This window comes from Neltuma alba, unplaced genomic scaffold (assembly GCF_004799145.2).
Source record: "Neltuma alba isolate B1F8T4 unplaced genomic scaffold, ASM479914v2 tig00005117_pilon, whole genome shotgun sequence".
Taxonomy (NCBI): Eukaryota; Viridiplantae; Streptophyta; class Magnoliopsida; order Fabales; family Fabaceae; genus Neltuma; species Neltuma alba.
In genome coordinates this window covers 433,533-456,123 of record NW_021633984.1, presented here as the reverse complement: position 1 = coordinate 456,123, position 22,591 = coordinate 433,533, and the positions used below count along the sequence as shown (strand labels likewise).

Genomic DNA, 22,591 nt, shown 5'->3' with positions numbered 1-22,591 from the left:
AGATCCATAGGAGTAATTTAGAAAAAATTGATAAATATGATAAATAGATTTTATATTTAAAACCAAAATTAACTTAACAATTAGATCATATATTAAGAACCTAGGAGTAAAAATTTTATATTTCGATATATAGTACTTGTATGCCTTTCTCCTAGTTATAGACACTCATGAGAGCTATGAAGTTTTCATTTCTTTTGGGCCAAAAAAGAAAGGCATCCCACCCGGGGAAAAACAATGCAATGGACTGGATTTATATGAACATAAGAAAGTGGCGTTTCGTTCGTAGAAATAAGAACCAGATATTAGTGTGAACTATTGTATGAAGCCTCATAAATAAGTTACGTTTTTCATTTGTGTTCAACGCAAACAAATGTGTCCAGTTTCTTTAAACCTTGTCAAACGTAGTCAGGATTATAAACATCAATAAACAGTGGTCATTAAGTAGAACTAGAAAATAAGTTCCATGAGTTGCACGGAGTGATACAATTTAATAGTAATAAAGCATTAAAAATGTATTAATTAGGATAACATAAAGATCAATATATAGAATTTCATTAAAAAAAAACAGAAACAGAAAAAAGGATGAATAATATCTATACGCAATCGTTTAATTTGTAAGCATCTGGACAAGCAAGGAAGAATCCTACAAAAGGAGGTTTGAAATTATTAAATATCAAATAAATTTTTTTTTTACAAAATTATATTATTATTTACAAGTTTAGTGTTGTCAAATCCTATTAAAATGTTATTACTAAACCTAATTTAAGATTTAATAATTTCAAGTTCTTTTAGTAATAGTTTTCTCAATAACAACTGTAATATAAAGCTAATAGAACATATGTAGCGGACTTTAAATGTGTGTATACATATAATAATAACAAGTCTTATCTCACTAAATAGAATCAATTATGGATATTTAAATATACATAACCACACAAAAAGCTCTTGCCATATAAAATGCATTTTTGAGAGCAACAAAAGTGATTCAGTAACCATAGGAAACTAATAAAAATCAAGAAAATTAAATCTATAAATACACTAAAACCATCCTGTACTTATTATCTAATTTTCTTAATTTATAGAATTGTTTTACAAATATTAATCATAATCAGTAATAAAAACTCAGATTATTGACTTTACATAATAATTTCAAGCTCTGTATGCAAGAGGTTAGTAACTTTCATTTATATGAACGGAAATATCCCCACTCGTTACTTTCAACCCTAATTTGATTATGCCAATGAGCTTTGGCTCAAATGGCACCACCCAACCCCATTTGGCTTAGGGGAAGTGTGTATGGGTGTTGTGCTTTGGTGTGTGAGTGATCCCTCATATGGGGAGGGTTACTGGGTTAGGATAGGTGAGTTGGAAAAAAAAAAAAAACCTTATTTGATTTAAACTAAAGTACACATTTCATCTTTTAATTTTGTATAAGGTTTCAGTTTGATCCTTTAATTTTAAAAAGTATGCTTTTAATCCTTTAACTCTAAAATTGTTAGTCTTAAATGATAATTTCTTTTATAACCATCATGATTATTTTGAAAATTGTACTTAATATGTTGGTATTTTAGAATGTTTTCTCAATATTGAAGTTCTTAATATCATTGTTTTTTTTTTGTTAACGGCCTTAGAATTAAAGGACTATAAATATATTCTTTTAAAATTAAGGGACTAAATTAAAATCTTATATAAGAGATTAAAAACTAAAACTATACTTTATCCTTTGATTTGTTTCCCTCAGTTGAATAAAAAACGTACATCGGGCTTCTTTGAATTTTCCAAATGACTGAGACTCATGAGATGATATTTCTGAGTTGCTTTCACATATAACCAACGTGAAGACTGAGATGTAAAAGATGTCGTTTGAGAGAAATAATAGCAACTAATAATTCTATAGATTGTTCAACTGGTTCCTATCAATCCTAACTGTATGGAGAATGTGGAAGCCTCGCCAACAGTAAAACTTTCGATAATTTTTTGTTGCAGTGAAATTCCACAAACATGAAATTATTACGAGAGACCGTAGCCGGATATTTTTGCAGTTAGAAATAAAAGACACCAAAATTTATTTATGAAAAAAAAAAGATTATAATATTGCCCTAACAAAACAAAGGGCTTCACATACATAGAACCCAGAGACCGGAATACTCCGTTTATTTGCAACTTTATAACTATAATTTACGATCATCCGGCCACACTTTACAATTAAAAATTGTTCTGGGACCTTGTCATTTGAATATAATAGTTTATACATTTAAACATAGATAAATGGATGTTGAGCAAGATAACTAATTTCCTTAATATAGACTACCTCCAATCCTTAATGTAAAAGTAAGATAACTAATTTGTGAATATTAAGAAAATTAGTTAAGTTAGTTATTTGTAATAAATGAATGTTATCTTTCCTAAAATACCCCTATGAAGCATATGTACATTTGAATTTTTTTTTTCAAAATTTGTTGGACTTTACATGGTTTTCCAAATGCACTCTTTCTTTCTATTAATATAAGTATTAATCACTGGAAAAATAAAAGAAATTGGTTTAACTATATATGGGTTCAAGCTTCAAATTTTGGTTTGACTAAGGGCTGATTTTAATCCATGTAAACAAGGACAGTAGTTACGTAGTATCCACTTAAAAATAAGAATAATTAACTTTTAAATTTATAACTAAGTTAAGATTGTTCATAATAATAAGAATTAGTCATACATGTAAATAATGGGGGAAAATAATGTCTTAACTTAATTTTAAAAAATAAAGCTCTTTCGCCTCCCATCTAATTCTGGCAAGCGTACAACGTGTCTTCGAAGGACATGTGTCTGATAATATAAAAAAAGAATAAAAAATAAGGAGGATGAAGGACATGTGTGGAAAGAACATTATGAGAAGAAAAGAAGTAACATTCCACAGATCAACATATCCAATAATAGAATGAATAGTGACCAACCCAATCCCAGTGTGAAAGATGGGCTCTTGTAACTACCCGAGGGCGGACGGCTGTTTGAAAATTGAAATATTACGCAAACAAAAAATTTTAATTTTGTGTCTTTTATATTTATCTATTTTTTAAAATAATTTTTGTAGTAATTGTACATGTTAAATGTTTCATCAAATAGTAATTCAAACTAATGCACATGATTAGTAAAAATATTTTAGAAAAGAAAATATATATTTATTACAAATACTTAATTTAACTGATTTTTTAATCTACTTAAATTTATCAACTAGAAGGTGATATATTGATATGGAGGAAAATGACAAATAAGTATATACATATTTTCAACCCGACCAATCCACTTGCCGGGTGCGTTACAGAAAAAAGTAAATTTACAGTAATTCTTTTTCACGTTGGAGACAATCTATTTAACGAAAAAATAATTAATGATAGATATAAAAGCCCCAGCTGATTTTGAGATAGGATCAGATTGGAGGCCCAAAATCTACAAACATACACACTAATCCAACAATATCTGAAATAAATAAAACATAAAACTTCAACCAGCAAGCCTACAAGACAGTCAATATTAATTTTATATCACTCTACTCCTATATTTTTATATATAAGTCACTTATACTCCATTTTCGTTTATTAAAGAATACATTAAATTGATAAAATTACCTTAGAGTCTCATATATATATATATATATATGTATATGTATATATAGGCTCTTTCATTTTCGGTTTTCATCATTAGTAAATAGAAAGAAAAAATTACTGATGCTAGTTACTGTTTTAAAATACCATTTCCCAGCCCACCATGCTAGCAACTATGTACATTCCTTTGCCTTCACCCTCTCTGACATTCTTGTCAGGTTTTTTTACAATGTATAAACTATAATAATAATACTGCTTCAAAAAAAATCATAATCATAATTATTTTAAACTACTTGAACACAACAATTGTTGGCAAAAAAAAATAACAACATAACAATTAACTATCATATCATCATAAAAATATATTTTTCTTTTGTAATAAAAAATAATACTATTTTCTAATAATAGCAATATAATAATAGCAAGAGAGTGAATAAATTTTCCTACCAAATAAGACTTTGGCGTCAATCACAGAACGAAACATTGTAAATATAACAGAGGGCTTCGCATCTAACCCAGAGAACAGAATAGTCCATTTATTTTCACACCTTAGGTAGTATAATTTGAGATCATTTATCCACATGCGATTTACAATTGAAAATTGTTTTGGGGCCTTATCATTTGAGTTTAATAGTTTTTATATTTAAAGATAGCTAAATAAAGTAAGGCCGACCTGCCAAATCGCATTCGCACTAGATTGCTGAGGAACGCAAATGCAAAACGTGCATTAAAGTTCTTTAGCTTATCGAAATGACTGACACGTACTGAGGTGATATTTTGTGGCCCTATATATAAATAAAGGCATACATAGCAAAAGAAATACAAAAGAGGACAATGCAGAAATGGACAGAAAGCTAAGGAAGAATCCAAAGAGAAAGGATATATAGTATTATCATCAAAAGAAAAAAGGAAGCAGATAATAGTATATCACAATGATTGCTGCATTTCATTTTTGGATTAATGTTGCAGGAAACAGAATCGTGTCTGATCAATTTCCTACAAATGTTCGAGTTGCGATTAGGATGAGCCTAACGTTGTACTGTAGTTTCCGCTTGTTTATTTTCTGGTCATATGTGATATGTGTGCATGTTTTGTATTACTTAGTCTCCACGTTGGCTCCACTCGTTTATGTATGGGCAGATCATCATATCGGGTGTACTTTTGTGTTTTGTTTATTTGTACGTGGTTGAGACTTGAGAGCAAAAACTTCCTTTTTGTTGTTCTTAATCATATATTCCAACATGATTAAAATCATTTACATTTAAATATGTCAAGTTTTTAATATTAAAGTACGCAAAGACATGCAGATTAATGTTTTATATGTGAAAAGTGAACACGATTAAATTTAATAAATTCAATTATAACATTTGAATTTACTACTAAAGAAAGACGTAAATTATACTTTAGAGTTCAAAGCTAGTAAACCACATTTCAACTCGACAATATTTATGGTACGTTAAAAAAAAAAAAAAGACATAGGATACAAATTAAGGAATTGAAGTAGCAGCACATTTTGATGAGCCCCTCAGACGGATATTGCTTTTTCTATCCCAGCACTCCTGTTAGTTAAAGTCAGTTAGATGTCTGGGTTCAATCCACACTTTATATTATTCGATCATGTTTATATTGGGCCTTCGACCCTTCAGATCTTTTGGGCCACTGGTCTATTTGAAATAATTACCAGAATATAACAGCGACGAGTCATTATGTCTTCGCATTATTTGGATTAGATATCACCATATCATTTGATGTGGTCATTACTTCTCTTTCTCTTTTTACCTAATCATGATTTCTTTGCGACTTCACATACATGTATTATAAAAGTTATTAAATGATAAACCAGAATGCTTAGCAAATGTTGTACAAATGCATCCTCAACTGTAACATCTCACGAGCTAAAACTTCCTTTTGTGAACAAACTATAATTTCATCTTTTTTCCATCTTATTGGAGCCTAATTTATTTAACCGGGGCTATCTTGTCACTTCATTCTCTTCCGAGAATTTAAGTAATCTTAAACAAGTCTTAAAGTTGAGTAATCTATGCTTGCCATATTTATAATGAACTGATCTATTAATGTTTTAATTTATAGAAGTATTTTAATTTCGACGTTTACTGTTGGCGGCAGTGGTTCTCTGAATAGTACCCAAAGAAAAAAGATGAAGAAGAAAGTGGTGCACGATATCTTCAAGATGTGGACAGCATTTTTCTTTAGGCTTATTGCCCCCACCTATTTCTATCTTTTAAGGTGCAAGTTTGGTCGACTGGCGAATTTCCTTTAGAATACAATCAAGACCCTTGAATATGGATTGCACTTTCAACATTCAAGCAAAGACAACAATGGTTTTTACATAGTAATAATTTGACTCCATCTCTGCATGCACTCAAAGACAAAAGCAATGAGTTTGATCTTAGTGTTTTTGTTGTATATCTCCCAAATGAAATGAAGGTGAAGAGTTTATATAGACCGTGGAATGATGCCTTGAAGAGATATCTTTTGGAATAAAATCTTATTAAATAAAAAGTCATAACCATATGTTGTTTTATGAACCAACATAATTTAAATAAAGACAATAAATTTAGCATGTAGGTTCATTTAATATTTTAACTTCCTACGTAACCCTTCATATAAATATATTAATTTATATGAAGACACAACCCTTCAAAGAAATTTATTAATTTATATGAAGACATAACCCCTCACATAAATTTATTAATTTAATAAATTTATCTAAGGACATGACTTTTCAAAAAACACATTTCTTCATTTTGAAAAATATTCTAACAATCCCCCACCATTTTTAAAATGAACCCAAACTCTTATCACTTTGGAAATCTCATGTTTTCAGTAAAATTATCTCAAGGATTTGAATTTTTATCTAAGTAAGATATGGTTTCACCCATCCGAAATAATATGGTAGACTAAGCTTTGAACCAAATTATCCCATATGAACAGATGTGCGTGATCCACGCATGGGCTCTCGAACCATTGTATGCCACTTAAAATAACATGTTTATAGCCTTGTGTCTGTATCCTTTTCATGAAGAGTTTTTAAGTCAAGCCCTTAGATTCCTAGAGGCGGCCCTACTTCACTCTCATATAGGTAGACACTATCAAGAGCACCACCATGATTAATGCTCCAACAAATACATGCTTACAGGTCCATTAAGAGCCAGATTGAAGCTCAACCTTTCCCTTTTAAATCCCATGGTTACCAAGTACTTTTCAACCTTGGGATATATGAACATGTCAAGTACTTACAATCACTCTGATAGTGTACTTTCACCATTGAACTTAAGACTTGATATGGTGGTCAAGTATGAGTTGGGTTTCCACTATCGATGATTAAGGTTTATAAGGCTTCAATCCCATCCCCTTTGATGTTTTCAATACCATTTCCCTTGCTAAACCTTTATCAAAGGATCTGCAAGATTTAATTCAGATCTTATATAATTTATAGAGATTACTCTATTTATAATCATATCCTTCACAGAACTATGTCTCAACCCAATATGTTATGATTTCCCATTATAAACTTGGCTATAAGCCCTTGAAAGAGTAGACTGATTATCACAATGGATAGATATTGGTGCTATTGGCTTAGGCCATATAGGAATTCCAAGTAACAAGTTTCTAAGCCACTCTGCTTCCTTGCTACTTTCAGTAATGCTATAAACTCAGAGTATGTGGTAGAGTCTGCAATACAGGTTTGTTTCTTAGATCCCTAATAGACAGCATCCCCACGTAAAATGAAGACCCATCCACTTGTAGAAGCATGATCCTCTGAGTAACTTATCTAACTGACATCTGTATATCCTTGCAAAATTGAAGGATTACCACTATAGGTCAAACTATAGTTGACTGTTCCTTTTAAATACCTTAGTACTCCATCCATAATATGCCAGTGATTCTGACTTGGATTACTTGTGTATCTGCTTAACCTTCCCACAGCATATGATATATCCGGTCTTGTACATGTTATAGCATATATCAAATATCCAATTACCTTTGAATAATCATGTTGTCTCATAAGACAACCTTTGTTTGGTACTAATTTCATAGTAGAATCAAATGAAGTAGAAACAGGGCAACAATCAAAACAATTAAACTTCTTTAATATTTTCTCAATATAATGAGATTGTGAAAGACTAAGACAATTATTATTCCTAATAATCTTGATTCCTAGTATGACATTTGCTTCTCCCATATTTTTCATGTCAAAATTTTAGACAAAAATTTCTTTGTTCGATTTACTTCATTCAAATCAGTGCTAAAAATTAACATGTCATTTACATACAAATAAATCATGACACCTTTCCCATTATGAAACTTACTATAGACACATTTGTCAGATTCATTGATTTTATATCCATTTGCTAGAACTACCTCATCAAATTTTTCATGCCATTGCTTAGGGGCTTGCTTAAGTCCATAAATAAACTTAATTAACTTACACACCTTGTGTTCTTGACCAGGAATCACAAATCCTTCTGGTTGTGTCATATACACTTCTTCTTCCAACTCTCCATTAAGAAAAGCTGTTTTAACATCTATTTGATGGATGACAAGATTGTATGTGGAAGCAAGTGCTATTAGCACTCTGATTGTGGAAATCCCTGCAATCGGTGCATATCTATCAAAATAGTCTATTCCTTCCTTTTGTGTAAAGCCCTTAGCAACCAACTTAGCTTTAAACTTATCTATAGATCCATCTACTTTTAATTTCTTTTTGAAAATCCATTTACAACCAATAGGTTTAGAACCACGCGGGAGGTCTACTAATTTTCAAGTTTTATTTCCCATTATTGAATCCATTTCATCTTGTATAGCCTCTTTCCAAAAAACTGCATCTTGAGATTTCATAGCCTCCTAAAATGTTTCAGGATCATTTTCTAAATTAAAACAAATAGATGAACAATTTTCAATTTCTTCCCTTGGCTGTTCAACAAGAAATATGAAGAAATCTGAACCATAAGTTTTTGCTTTTCTAGCCCTTTTACTTCTTCTAAGTTCTATTTCTTCTAAGTCATTGCCACTATATACATTCTCCTCTTGATTTGTTTTCTCATTGGAATGAGAAACACCATTGGATTTAAGAATTAAGTTGAACCTTTCTTCTTGAAATATTGCATCCCCTGATTCAATGACTTTACTAACAGAGTATGAATCATTTAGTTCAATCACCAAGAATCGATATGCCTTACTATTTTCAGCATATCCCAAAAGATACATTCAACTCCTCTTTCACCCAATTTCTTCCTTTTGGTTCTGGAACTTTAAACTATTGCTCTACATTCCCAAACTCTAAAATAATTGAGATTGGGTTTTCTTTTCTTCCATAATTCATATGGAGTTATCTTGTTCATTTTATTAGGAATTCAATTTAATATATGACATGCAGGTAGCAATGTTTCATCCCAATATCCATTAGAGAAACCAGAGTAAGATAACATGGCATTTACCATTTCAACTAAAACTTTATTTTTTCTTTCAGCTATACCATTTTGTTGTGGGGAATAAGGGGCAGTTACTTGATGTATTATGCTAATAGACTCAAAATATTTTGGATCAAAATATTCCCCCTTCTATCAGTCCTTAAACATTTAACAGCAGTTTCACATTGAAGTTCTATTTCAGTTTTAAATATCTTAAATTTGTACAAGACTTCATCCTTTGAATGCATTAAATAGACATAGCAATATCTAGTGCAATCATCAATGAAAGTCACAAAATACTTTTTGCCACCCAAAGTAGGCCAACCATTCAAATCATAAACATCAGAAGGAATCAATTCTAATATTTTAGAACTTCTTTCTATTCTAGGAAAAGGTTTCCTTGTTATTTTAGTCAACATGGAAGTAGTGCAAGAGTTATGATTAATAGCAGTTTTTGGAATCAATTCAAGTTGCGTCATATCATTCATTTTGCCAAAATTAACATGACCCAAACGATAATGCCATAAATCACAAGAGTCAACAATATAAGCAGAACTGTAAATACTATTATTAACTTTAGCAACATTACATTCAAACATGTTGTCACAAAAATAACCCTAACCCACAAATATTCCACTCTTAGTGAGAACAAACTTGTCTGCCTCAAATACAGACTTAAACCCAAACTTATTAAGTAAAGGTACATAAATTAAATTCTTCCTAACTTCTGGTACATAATAGACATCTCTTAAAGTGAGAGTTTTCCCAGAAGTGAATTTAACTTCCACGGTCCCTTTGCCCTTGACTTGGACAATTGAAGCATTTTCCATATAAAGTACATCCCCATCTTCCTCCTTCAATATTTTGAAGAAGTTCTTGTTTTTGCACACATGACGTGTGACACCAGAGTCCACCCACCATGATTCATCATTATCAATTAGGTGGATCTCAAAAATTACTGCCACAAAATTGTCTTCTTTTGCAGGTGACTTGTTTTCTTTCTCTTTCTTCTTTTTGAAGAAACGACAGTCTTTCTTGAAATGACCACCCTTTCCATAAAAGAAGCAATTACCTTTCTTTCTCTTATCTTTGTGACCATCCTGTGCTTGGGGTTTGTCTTTATCCTTTCCTCTTTTCTTTAAGGTCTTGTTGGACTGTCCTTCCTCCACCACATGTAGCTTCTCTTGAGTATTGGCTTCCTTTTTAGCATCTTGCTTTCTATATTCCTCTTCCAAACGAAGATGATTTCCCAATTGTTTAAGAGAGATATCTTCCTTTTTATGTTTGAGACTCTTTTTGAAATCTTTTCATGAAGGAGGAAGTTTGTCTATGATTGAGGAGACAATAATAATCTCATCCATATGCATTTTATGTTAATTGAAATTATTCAAAATATGTTCAATTTCATGCATTTGCTCCATGACAGAATTTCTATCAACCATCTTATAACTATTGAATCAAGTAACAAGAAATTTCTTACTTATGGCATCCTCTTGCATGTATCATGCCTCAAGTTTGTCCTAAAGATCCTTTGCAGAGGTTGTATCTTGATAAACATCAAAGAGAGTGTCACAAAGGCTGTTGAGAATATGTCCAGTGTAGATATAATCATCATTCTCCCACTTTTGTCTTTCTCTATTTCGACAATGGTTTCATCTTCCTTCTTGAGGCTTGGGAGTAGTGAGAACATAGGCCACGTTCAAAGTTTCGAGAAGAAATTTCATCTTCCTCCGTCATCTCAGAAAGTTGCCTCCTTCAAATCTCTCCAACTTCACAAAATTTGTAGTCAACTCCTTCAAAGAAGCCATTTGTGCTTGAGTGAAGTAAGCCTAAAGATTATTGGCGGGAGTGGTTCTCTAAAGAGTACAAGAAGAAGAGATTAAGAAGAAAGTGATGCACGATGTCTTCAAGGCGTGGACAACACTTTCCTTTAGGCTTAATTCGCCCCCACCTATTCCTATCTTTTAGGGTGCAAGTTGGGTTGACTGGTGAATTTTCTTCAAGATACAATAAAGACCCTTGAATATGGATTGCACTTCCAAAATTCAAGCAAAGACAACAATGGCTTTTACAAAGTGATAATTTGACTATATCTCTGTGTGCACTCAAAGACAAAAACAATGAGTTTGATCTTAGTGTTTTTGTTGTATATCTCCCAAATGAAGTGAAGGTGAATGGTTTATATAGACCATGAAATGATGCCTTAAAGAGATACCTTTTGCAAATAAAACCCTATTAAATAAAAAGTCATAACCATATGTTGGTTTATGAACCAAAATAACTTAAATAAATACAATGAATTTAGCATGTAGGTTCATTTAATTTTTTAACTTCCTACATAACCCTTAATATAAATATAGTAATTTATATAAAGATACAACCCTTCAAATAAATTTATTAATTCATATGAAGACATAACCCTTCATATAAATTTATTAATTTAATAAATTTATATAAGGACGTGACTTTTCAAAAAACACATCTCTTCATTTTAAAAAATATTCCAACATTTACTCCGTATCATAATCCTTGTAGTATTATTTAATCAAGTTGCGATCGTTCCAAAGGACATGTTAATCAAAACCTGTAGGTTTGAAGCATGTATCATCCTTATGTCCATGAATAATATTGAGCCTTCTCTCTCTACATCTCTACTCTTATTATTATTATTATTATTATTATTATTATTTATTATTATTATTATTATTATTATTATTATTATTATTATTTATTTAATACATGGCCATGACAGATCTGTGTAAGCAAATAGTATTAGGTCAGATCAAATATCAAGAGATTTCTTCACTCTGTTGGTGGATCCTTGAGAATCTACAGCTCGACTCTGCATAGTAAGAGAGTGCCGAGCTGATATTGGGCAACTTGAATCTAAGGGTTTCAACATTGTTGGAGGGTGAACTAGGCTTTGTTGCTGGGGTTCCTTTTTGTGTCGGATTCCGGCTCATTTTTTCCCCTCTGGAATGAACAGTAGAGACTAGAAAATTACACATGATGCATTATGCAATGGCTTGACCGCATGGACATCACTTGTATAATAATTTGGGAACTATATGCATGCACTTGCTTCCCAGCTGACGTTTCCTGCCATGCTCATCCTGCCACTGAGGTGATATTTGGTTCCATATATATAATATCACGAGCGGTCGTGTTTAATTAATTCTCTTCTTTATGATTCAAAGTGGGGCTGCATGCATATAGGACATGTGTTCAGACCACGTTATGTGAGAACGAAAGGTTGATGACATCCCACGTTATCAACTTGTCCACATATGTACATGTCGCCCTATGTTTATATAAAAGCATAGAGAGGTTATTCCAGCGTTTCTCATCCTCATCGATCGACCAGTACGTAGCGTCACAAACTAAAAATGGCTCTCAGAGTTATTGGATTGTCTTGTCTTGTCTTGTTTTTCTAGTCTCACTCATAAGCTTCGCTGCAATGGCTACATCTGTAGGTAATTGCTCTTTCTCCTGTTACGTTATTATTAGCTTCAAGCTTCTATTCCTTCTACTTAGTTGTGTATATGCATGTGTGTATATGCAGCAGCAATGCCAGTACATTGTGAGAGTTAAGACAGGAGATCGCAACGATGCAGGAACGGACTCCATCATCGGCCTCAAGTTAACGTCCTCTTCCGTCAATAGTTTTACGGTCAACAACCTCCAAAGTTGGGGCATAATGGCACCGGGTCATGACTACTTCGAGAGGGGCAACCTGGACGTCTTCAGCGGCCGAGGCACTTGTCTCAGTGTTTGTGCCGTCACCGTCACATCCAACGGCGAAGGGAACAAGCCAGGGTGGTACTTGGATTTCGTCGAAATCACCGTCAGTGGCGGCCTTTCTAGGAAGGTAGCGTTCCCGGTGAATCAGTGGCTGGCTCTGGACGAGTGGCCCCGTCATCTCTATGCCACCGTCAACTTATGCTCCCGCGCCGCCGCTACTTTAGTTTGAGGCCCACTCTTCTGTGTCACCATTCTCCATTACCTACTTCTCAGGTTTATATGATATAATCATAACTTGTTACTTGAAAACAGGCCCCGTGGGAGTAACAAACACAGATATGTGGCTTTCTGTTGGTGTGTTGTGTTATGTAATATTTATCCTGTGTCTCATTCCGATATTAATAATAATTCCCCTCCACGGTGCAAATTTGTCCACTTGCCCGGTAATATCCGTACAGGTTTGGTTTTTCTTTTTTAGATGACAGTATGGTGGAAAATAATATTTCAAACAAATCGCAAGGAATGTTAATAAAGGGTTAATATCACCTTTGGCCTCATTCATTATTAGTTTTGTCATGTCTAAGGAAATTACAAAAAGTGAAAAATAAATAGATAAAAGGACACTGTTTAATTAGGGAGAGCAAGGGTGAGCGAGGGAAAATTAAAATTACTAATGTCTCTGTTACTGTAAAATACAAATTCTGATATACTACCTCTGGTCCTTAATATAAGACCCTGTTTGACTTTTATTTTGGTCCTAAATATAAGACCCCAATTCACTTTGTCTCTCATATCTATACATTTTTTTCCAAAGTAGCCCTTCTAATAATGATAGTTCTAGTCAATACATTTGATTAGCAAGGATATTTTAGGAAAGACAACACCTATTGAGGACAAATAACTAACTTAACTTACTTTCTTAATCTCCTCAAATTAGTCAATTGGCTCTTATAATTAGTACCGGAAGTAGTATTACTTTCGGTTCTAATTATAAGACCTCATTTATAATCTATAAATAAGGTCTTATAAACAAAACCCGACCGGAGGTAGTATAATTATAGTATCTTCAGCGGATGGAAAGGGCCCTTGCCTCAGTGTTAGCTGCGTAATCACAGTCACCTCTAGTGAGGCAGGGTGCTACTTAGAATACGTGGAACTTGCGTCTGATTGTCTCCGCACTATAGTACTTATAAGAAGAAATTTTAGTTCTTTTTATTTGTCGCATGTATAGTTTTTCAGATGTTTCATTTCTAATTCTGCCTCAATTAATTATAGTAAAAGTATAAAGAGAGTGAATGAGGGAAAAAAATATGTTCGTATTTATGTTCTTCATAATAGGAGTACAAGTGAAATATTTAATCTATTTAATGCTTTTTTTAATATGTGAGAAATTACATTAAGTGACAAATAATAAGTACTAGACAAGTATATCATCATTGATCTAATTTTATGAGTTACAGTAATTAGTTAGGAACTTAATTTAATTCCTTAGATTTTGGGGTTTACATGCTTCTATTTCGATCCATATCATCGATCCGCCATAATTACTAATTACTCTGGCACGTACATGTCTACCCAGTGTGTGCAGAGAGATAGATAGTGAAAAGGGCGGCTGCGTATAAAATTTATATACATTTATTGATGGGAAAATAAGACTGCCAAAATATAAAAAAATTATAAATAGAGACCCTTGATAATATGAGTATGGGTTTTTATAACAATAAGTTGAGTTTTTACAATAATTTTTGTGAAATAGTCCTTGTGTATTTTTTTTTTATTTCGACGATTTTTTTTTTTTTGCGATTTTTTGTGAAATAGTCCTTGTGCTTTTCATGGCCATATCCTGGGCTTTTAGATTGTCAACTGGTCTAGATTAAGAGTCGGAGAAAATAATTAAATATCATAAATGAATCCCCCCTCCCCCCATAAAAAAAGAAGTGAGCACAAATACTTGGGCTTAGTAGAGCTGAGAAAAGGATCCTTGTTTTTTTTTTAACAAAAAAAACCCTTTCTGTATCCATTTTATAATAATTAAGTTTTAAAAATTGCCGCATGACCACAGGAAACTAGTAATGGGAATGAAACCAAGGAAGTTAAATCTATAAACGCCCTAAAATCATCTTGTGCTTAAAGAAGATTAAGTGATAAACACGAAACAAATATTAGCATTTGCACTGAAAAAGAAAAGGTAAGCTAAGCAAAGTGTAGAACAAATTTAAGAAAAGGGCCTAAACAGGTTCATCCATAGGCTAGCAGGGGCAAGGTGGGGCGGCCACGGCAATTATGCCCGATAAATTCAATGAAATTGAATCGTCGGATTGTTTGAATTGGTCAAAAGCAACTAGGAGGTTTTATTTTGTTCTTTGAATTGGTCAAAATGAATTTATGGGACCACACTCTCATCCACGTCTTTATTTTCCAAGAAAAATTTTCCTCACACACTCATCTATTTAAACATGGTACTATATTAGTATCATTAATTCATTTTTATACTAAGCTTTCTCAAACTTTTTTGGATGAAAAACCATTAAAAAATTGATTTTCTTTTTTGTTTAATATTTATGGACAGCAAGCATGACTTCGCCTCCAAATGAACTGAGATGAATAAATTTAGCAAGAAAATTAGAAAACATAATAAAACAATTTATGAATTTTGAGTAGACGCAAAGTGTTAATGTCTGAAGTTAACTTGCCCTTAATTTGTCGCTTTGGGGTTACTCCAAAAATTAACCGAATTAATGCAATATAGTGCACAATCCGCGTCGTATTCACTTTGAAGAGCCGAAAACGAAATTAAATCCTAATAAATAAATGCAAATAACCTAAACTATAAAAAAAGGGATTTTTGATTTTGGGGAATTGCTAACTAAAGGCCTTAAATTAAATTGAAATTAAAATAATTTTTTTTATTTTTATATAAAAATGATTGAAATAAATGAAGATGAAAGAAATGAAAATGAACACACGAATAACAATGATAAAAATCAATTCTCCAATTCAACAACGCAGGCAATCATCACTGTAAAAGATGTGGGAGTTAAAACAATGAATTAAGAATTATAATTAAGCTTTTAATCCAACAACCGAGCCACCTCAAATTGCTACAAAATATTTTTCCAAAATTTTAAATTACTAACTGCAACCAGAATAGTAAAATGAAATTAAGGATACTAAAAACCAATGCTTAATTAAACTCTTAAATCCAAAACAATAGAATTAAAGCTAGCAAGAGACAATATGATCCAAAATTCCAAGCCACCTTAGAAAATCACAATATATTAACTCCAAAAATCAATATAAATGTCATAACCATAACATCATAATTGAAATCAAAGCTATAAACAGCCCAATGTCAAATGCTAAGCAATAATCCAGCCACAATAATCTCTACAGATAATTAGATTTAACAATACCAAAATTTTCTAACAATTAGAATAACTATCCTAAGAGCTAGGAATTGTTAAACAATTATTAGACAGGAAATTAAAGTAACTAAAACTCCCCTTTAATGATCTAAGCTCCTGCCATTATTGTTAAATTAGAGAATAATGAAGCTAGCCACGGACTGCCATAAAAAATACTGCCTCCAATAGTCTACTATGTCCAGCCATGAAGAACGAGGAAGAAACTGTTGGAGGAATCAAAGAGACGCAGGCCTGATTTCGCTGTCTCACTCCTGGTTTACTCGCCGTCGACGTCCTCTGGCGTCTCTGCTCTCGCTGGTTCTGTCGTGCCCAGGAGAAGAAGAAGGTGAAGGCGCCGTCGACTCGTGCTCGCTGGTGTTCTGGTTCGCTGTTTCTGCTGGTGTGTGTCGCCTCCCACTCGTGTATCTCAGCGCCCCCAACTAGCGTGTGTGTGTGTTTTCGTGTTCCAGCTCGCCCCTCCGCCTAATTGAAGATGATGATTGTAATATTAGATATTAGGGGTGGAGCACAACGCAGCGTTTTGCTCCCCCCTTTTATTATTTTATTATTTTTTCTTTTTTTAATTTATTTTTTTAATTTCAAGATCTTCCAAAAACTTGCAAGCAAAATCCAAGGATAAGGTAGCATTAATTGTCCTCAAAAAAATCAATTAGTCACAATTAAACCAAAATATGACAATTTTGCCCCTATAAAATAATAATTCAAAATAAAATATATTAAATCAATTAACAATCAATTAAGGCAAAAAGGGACCAATTAAGTTGACAAAACCCATATAAAAGACATCAAAATATATAAAAATAATTGAGTTTGTCAATGTCATTTATAAGTAACAGCAAAAGGTGACCTCACTTCAAGAACATCAAGTATTTCGGAATCGATGAGATAAATATACTTTGATGTTCTCGCACGAGCACAATGAAAAACTTGCGGAATGAGATTCATGTATGATACTACCTCCATTCCTTAATACTCCTCTGGTCCTTAATATATGATCCATTTAACTAATTTGATTAGATTAAGGAGGTTAGGTAAGTTAGTTAATTATAAAAAATGTGACGTGTTTTTCCTAAAACACCATAATTATCTTTCTTAATACCTCATCTCCCTCTTCTACTTAATTATAGTTGAGGGAGTATCTATAGGGGTAATTTAGAGAAAATGGATAAATATAAGAAATGAGTCTTATATTTAGGACCAAAACCAACTCAACAATTGGGTCCTATGTTAAGGACCAGACGAATATATTTTTTTAACCTCCAGCCTTTAATATATACACACACACTTGCGAAATGAGATCCATGTACTCTTTTGGTTCTATTTATAAGGCGCTTTCAGCATGTTTCACACATACTAAGAAAAACTTTAAATTTCATTAACTCTCATTTAAAATTCAATAACTTTTCAACTTTATCCATGTTTAATCTATATTATACTTCATGTAAACAAAATCAATACAATAATAAATGAGAGCTAAAATTGTACATCCATGTAAAAAAAATTCTCTTAGTGCACGATAAATGGGACAAAAAAATGTCTTCTTTCTCTGCTTATAAATAGGACCAGACGAGTATAACACTGCCTCCCGTCATAAATATATAAATATATAAGAGCTACTACCTTTGATCCTAATTATAAGACCTAATTTGTTTAACTAATTTGAATGTATTAAGAAATTAGTTAAGTTGATTATTTGTGATAATTTAGTGTTGATTTGCCTAGAAAACCTTTTTTCTAATAATCATGTGTATTGTAGCTAACTATCTTCTTACTGTGTCTAATCAATAGCGATATTTAGGAAAAGAATTATAAATTTAGAAGATAAAATTGATTGAAATCTTATATTTAAAAGTAAATTAGACCCATCATCTAACTCTTATATTTAGAGCTACAGGTAATATTACAAACTTGCGAAATGAAACTTCCTATGTTTCTCGCTGTCCGTGACTGGCATTGGCTATGAGAACTTGACTATTCAGTAGTTCTATTCTCTCATTAATAATTAACATTCATATTTGATATCCTGATTCTAAGGTTTATATATATGAACATTATTATCTGTTTTATGATTGTGCGTCACATGCTGGACCATGCGATGCCCAACCATGCAGCATACATGCGTAGGTGATTTTATGATTTCTGACTTTAAATTAAAGAATGAATATTGAAAATGCTTAACTAATTAGTTTTGAGGTTGAGGAGGGAACTGTTATTTTTGATCAGCCTCCCTCAAGAATTTGTAAGTTCTGGTACATTGACTCTGTGGGTGTTTCATTCCCATGTAATATGATGATATAATTGGGCTTTGGCCCCGCATTATCCATAAAAATAAAAGAAAACAAAATTCTGACTAAATGTTCAGAATTTTAGTGTCTATTTTTGTGTGTCTAATAATTTGCAGGAATTTTCTTTGTTTTCTCATTTTCTTTTAGGGCTTGTATGTTTTATGTCTGTGGCCATTTTATGTTTTCGTCATTTTTCCAATCTTGTCTGACTTTGTTACGTGGTTTTCCAAATGCACTCTTTCTTTCCATTAATATAAGTATTGTTTGGTGGTTTTGGATTGTTTTAATAGAAATATGTGGGTTCGAACTTCAAATTTTGGTTTGACTAAGGGCTCATTTTAATCCATGTCAAGGACACTCGTTATCTAGTACAATCTCCGGTTTTAATTACACTACAAAAATCTGGACTTTCAGCGACCACTTTCAGCGGCGACAAAGGGAGTCGCCGCTGAAAATATGACTTTCAGCGGCGACAATTATTGTCGCCGCTGAAAGTCGGCCTTTCTGCGGCGACAAGTATGTCGCCGCCAAAAGTATGAGTTATGGCGGCGACATATTATTGTCGCCGCTGTAACTTCAACTTTCAGCGGCGACAAATTTTGTCGCCGCCGAAAGTGTGCACTACGGCGGCGACAATTCAAGTCGCCGCTGAAAGTGTACACTTTCAGCGGCGACTCCCTTCGTCGCCGCTGAAAGAGGATTCAGCGGCGACTAACTGTCGCCGCTGAATCCTCTTTCAGCGGCGACATAAATTGTCGCCGCTGAATGTCTCTTTCAGCGGCGACATAAGGTCGCCGCTGAATCCTGTTTCAGCGGCGACAGAAAGAGTCGCCGCTGAATATATCTTTCAGCGGCGACCTTTTGTCGCCGCTAAATCTTATTTCAGCGGCGACACCAAGTGTCGCCGCTGAACCTCACTTTCAGCGGCGACATTTGTCGCCGCTGAAAGTTTTTTCACATTTTTTTAATGTTTTTTTTTTGTAAAAATTTTATATTATAATCTTTTATTTGCGTAATTAAGTAACTTTGATAATTAATGTTTTTTTATGTATTTTTGTGTTAGAGAGAGACTAAAAGAAAGATAATATGGTGTTTGAGAGAGAAAGGAAGAGGAAGAAAGTTTGGAGTGTGTGTTTAACACACATATCCCATATCCAAATGTTTGAGAGATGAAATAGAAAAACATTATGCATGGGAGAGAAATGAGATCGAGGCATGCGTGAAAAAGTATGCAAGTTTGATGAGATAAGTAATGAAATATAGAGTGAGAGGTAGATGTAATTGGAAGAGAGATAGTCTGTATGTGTGAGAGAGAGAAGGATATTATAATTGAAAGAGATAACATAATTAAACATATGTGAGAGATTATTATAATTAAATTAGTGTGAGTATACTTAATTGACATAATAATATTTGATGATGAACATATGTATGAGAGGATTGAGAAATAAAATCATTAAAGGAGATAATATAATTAATTAAAAATGTGTGAGAGATATAGATAATAAAATCATGTATATAGTTAATTAAATATTATTACTATTTATATTTTTTAATTTAAAATGTGATTAATTAAATTTTGTAAAACATATAGAGTTGCATATTATATATATTTTCTATTGCTCAATGGTTTCAATTAAATTCATTAGCCTGGCTGACCACGCTTGTTCATTTTAGTGTAGAGGTCCTGCGTTCGAATCTGGAAAATGTCCAATTTTTACACATTAATTTTGGCTCAAAAAGGTTAAAAAAAAATTTAATGTTACCTGGTTCGAACAGGGGATCTGATAATTATAATAGTTAACACTCCCCTACCACTGAACCCACGTGTGTTATTGGCAAGGCTGGCGCATTGTTTTTGTATGTAAAGTTTCTTATTTTGAAACCCAAAACAATTCTAATCTTCTGAAAGTTAACTTTTCCCTCACTCTCACCAGATCAGACCAGCGCCGCGCACTTCTGAAAGTTCATCCCCAAATCCCCACTCTCACCAGATCAGACCAGCGCCGCGCACTTCTGAAAGTTCATCCCCAAATCCCCTCTCCCTCCAAACCTAGCGCTAGCGGCAGACGGCGAAGAGGGACCTCACCGATTAGCGAAGACGGCGAAGAGGGACCTCAGACCTGCTTCTCCCCCATCCCCTTTCGTGATTTGCGCAGCGCCGGCGACCCCATTCCGTAGCAGTTGCAACCAAGCTTGCCTCCTAGTCCTTCAATTTGTGCTTGCTGCCGCAGCTATTTGCTCGCCAGTTGCCGGATCGCCGCTACTCTCCAGCTTCGTCACCGTTAGTACAGATCCAGGTAAGGTCGAGCCTCTCACCGATTAGTACAACCCAGTTCGTGTTTATTATCTTGTTTGGTATAAGTTCATGGTTGTGTATAGCTGATGTAGCTGATACTTCTGTAGTTTCGTCTTTGAATATGCTGTCATGGTTGTTTCAAAACCCGTTCTTATTTATTGAATTTGTATGTGAATACTTGAGCAACACGATTTGTAACTCTGATCATAATAAATTCAAATAAAATAAGGTTGGAGTATTTGATTTTGGACGTTCTCGTCAAAGATGAGAAAATTCTTGGTGAAACTTGGTCTGTAAACATCAGTGTATTATCTATTGAGCCATCATGATGACAAGTTAGCATGTATTACAGGCTGATTCTGCCAAAAAACATATTGAATAGATAAGCCTACGTCCCTCTTATTAAGTAATTTGAGTGGGGGACTGGATTTTGTATGTTATTAGCAACTCAATAAATATGAGTTGATTTTTTTAAAATTTTGTTTTTATTTCTGACTATCTGTGAATGGAAATCTCTTGATGTGTTATTAATAGGGATATTTAAAAGAATGAATTATACATTCAGGATTAAATTTAATCTCTAACTAGTTTTTAAATTTAAAACAGTGAAAGCAGTAAGCTCGTTGCAAGGGAGGCGCCTAAGTAGCTGTTTAATATTTATTGATAATGTTTCTAAATTTCTTTATTATATTTGAACTGGTGTTAATTTGGGTATTGTTTATTTATGGGATCTGGATATCAAAGACTGATTTCTTTCCGGAAGTGATAGGGTTAGGAGACAGAGAATTGTTGTCTTATAGTTCATTGTAGCGGCAATCTGTTGTACATAATACAGGTGCTGGTAAGTGGCAATGACACGCATTATCTTTTGGAAAAGTTAAGTGAAAACAGGGGAACCATAATTACAAGGGCTTTGGATCTCAGTTCTAATAATGATGTTCAGCTTTTATCCCCCCACATCTTCTTCCTTGTATGATGCATCCGTCTTATCATCCCCTGTTCCCCCCATGTTTTCTAACTAGCTTTTCTGAGATCGTGCTCTAAAGTTGCCATGTCTACCAAGTCACTCATTAGATCAAATAAAAATATATACTTGAATTTATAATGTTGGTTTAATTATTGTAATTGCTTTCTTGAAATGGTTTCTTGGGACCTTTGGTTTCCTTCCCATTATAATGTCTGGTCCTTATTATTGTAGGCATATACGGTAGTGCAAGCAAAAAGGATTACTAGCTAGGGCGAGTAGTAAAGCTCTTGTCACTTGTAAGTTAACAGTTTATCATCTTCACCTTGCGTTTGCGTTGACTCTGTGATGCTTTGTTAGTTTGGCTTATATACTGCGTTGAAATGAATCAGCTTTTTAGAAGTAAAATACATATATATATCATATATAATTTTCTTTTCTTGGTCAACTCAACCTTATTCATTTCTATTTATTTCTTGCACTTTAATATTTATTGTTTTTCCTTTTCTTACATTAATCTTCAACTTTTGTGAAATAGAAATGGATAAAAGTTGGTTAGATATTAAAGACAGAGGCAACCTAAGATATATTAAAGGAGTAGATGGTTTTCTCGAATGGGCTTTTACTCAGAATGGAGTGACAAGCAAAATACGATGTCCTTGTAAAAAATGTATGAATGTCATATTCAAAGCGAGAAGAGATGTCAGGGTTGACTTATTGAGTAAGGGTTTTTGGGATAGTTATAAGGTGTGGGACTTGCATGGGGAAATTATTAGATGTCAAAGTGATTGTGAGACTTCAAGTACAGCAGCAGAACATGATACTTATGGGGAGAACCTTACAAGG

At 33.2% G+C, this 22,591-nt stretch overlaps 1 protein-coding gene across 1 annotated transcript; it reads left to right on the top strand.

Moving 5' to 3' along the window:
* The first annotated feature begins 12,488 nt into the window (after nucleotides 1-12,488).
* Nucleotides 12,489-13,001, top strand: LOC114746819 (PLAT domain-containing protein 3-like). The gene has a single exon (XM_028935100.1). The coding sequence runs from the start codon at nucleotides 12,489-12,491 to the stop codon at nucleotides 12,999-13,001; it is 513 nt and encodes a 170-aa protein (XP_028790933.1).
* The last annotated feature ends 9,590 nt before the right edge of the window (nucleotides 13,002-22,591 follow it).

Excerpts from the sequence above, each read along its gene's own strand:
- LOC114746819 (XM_028935100.1), top strand. The coding sequence starts at position 12,489 with ATGGCTACATCTGTAGGTAATTGCTCTTTCTCCTGTTACGTTATTATT.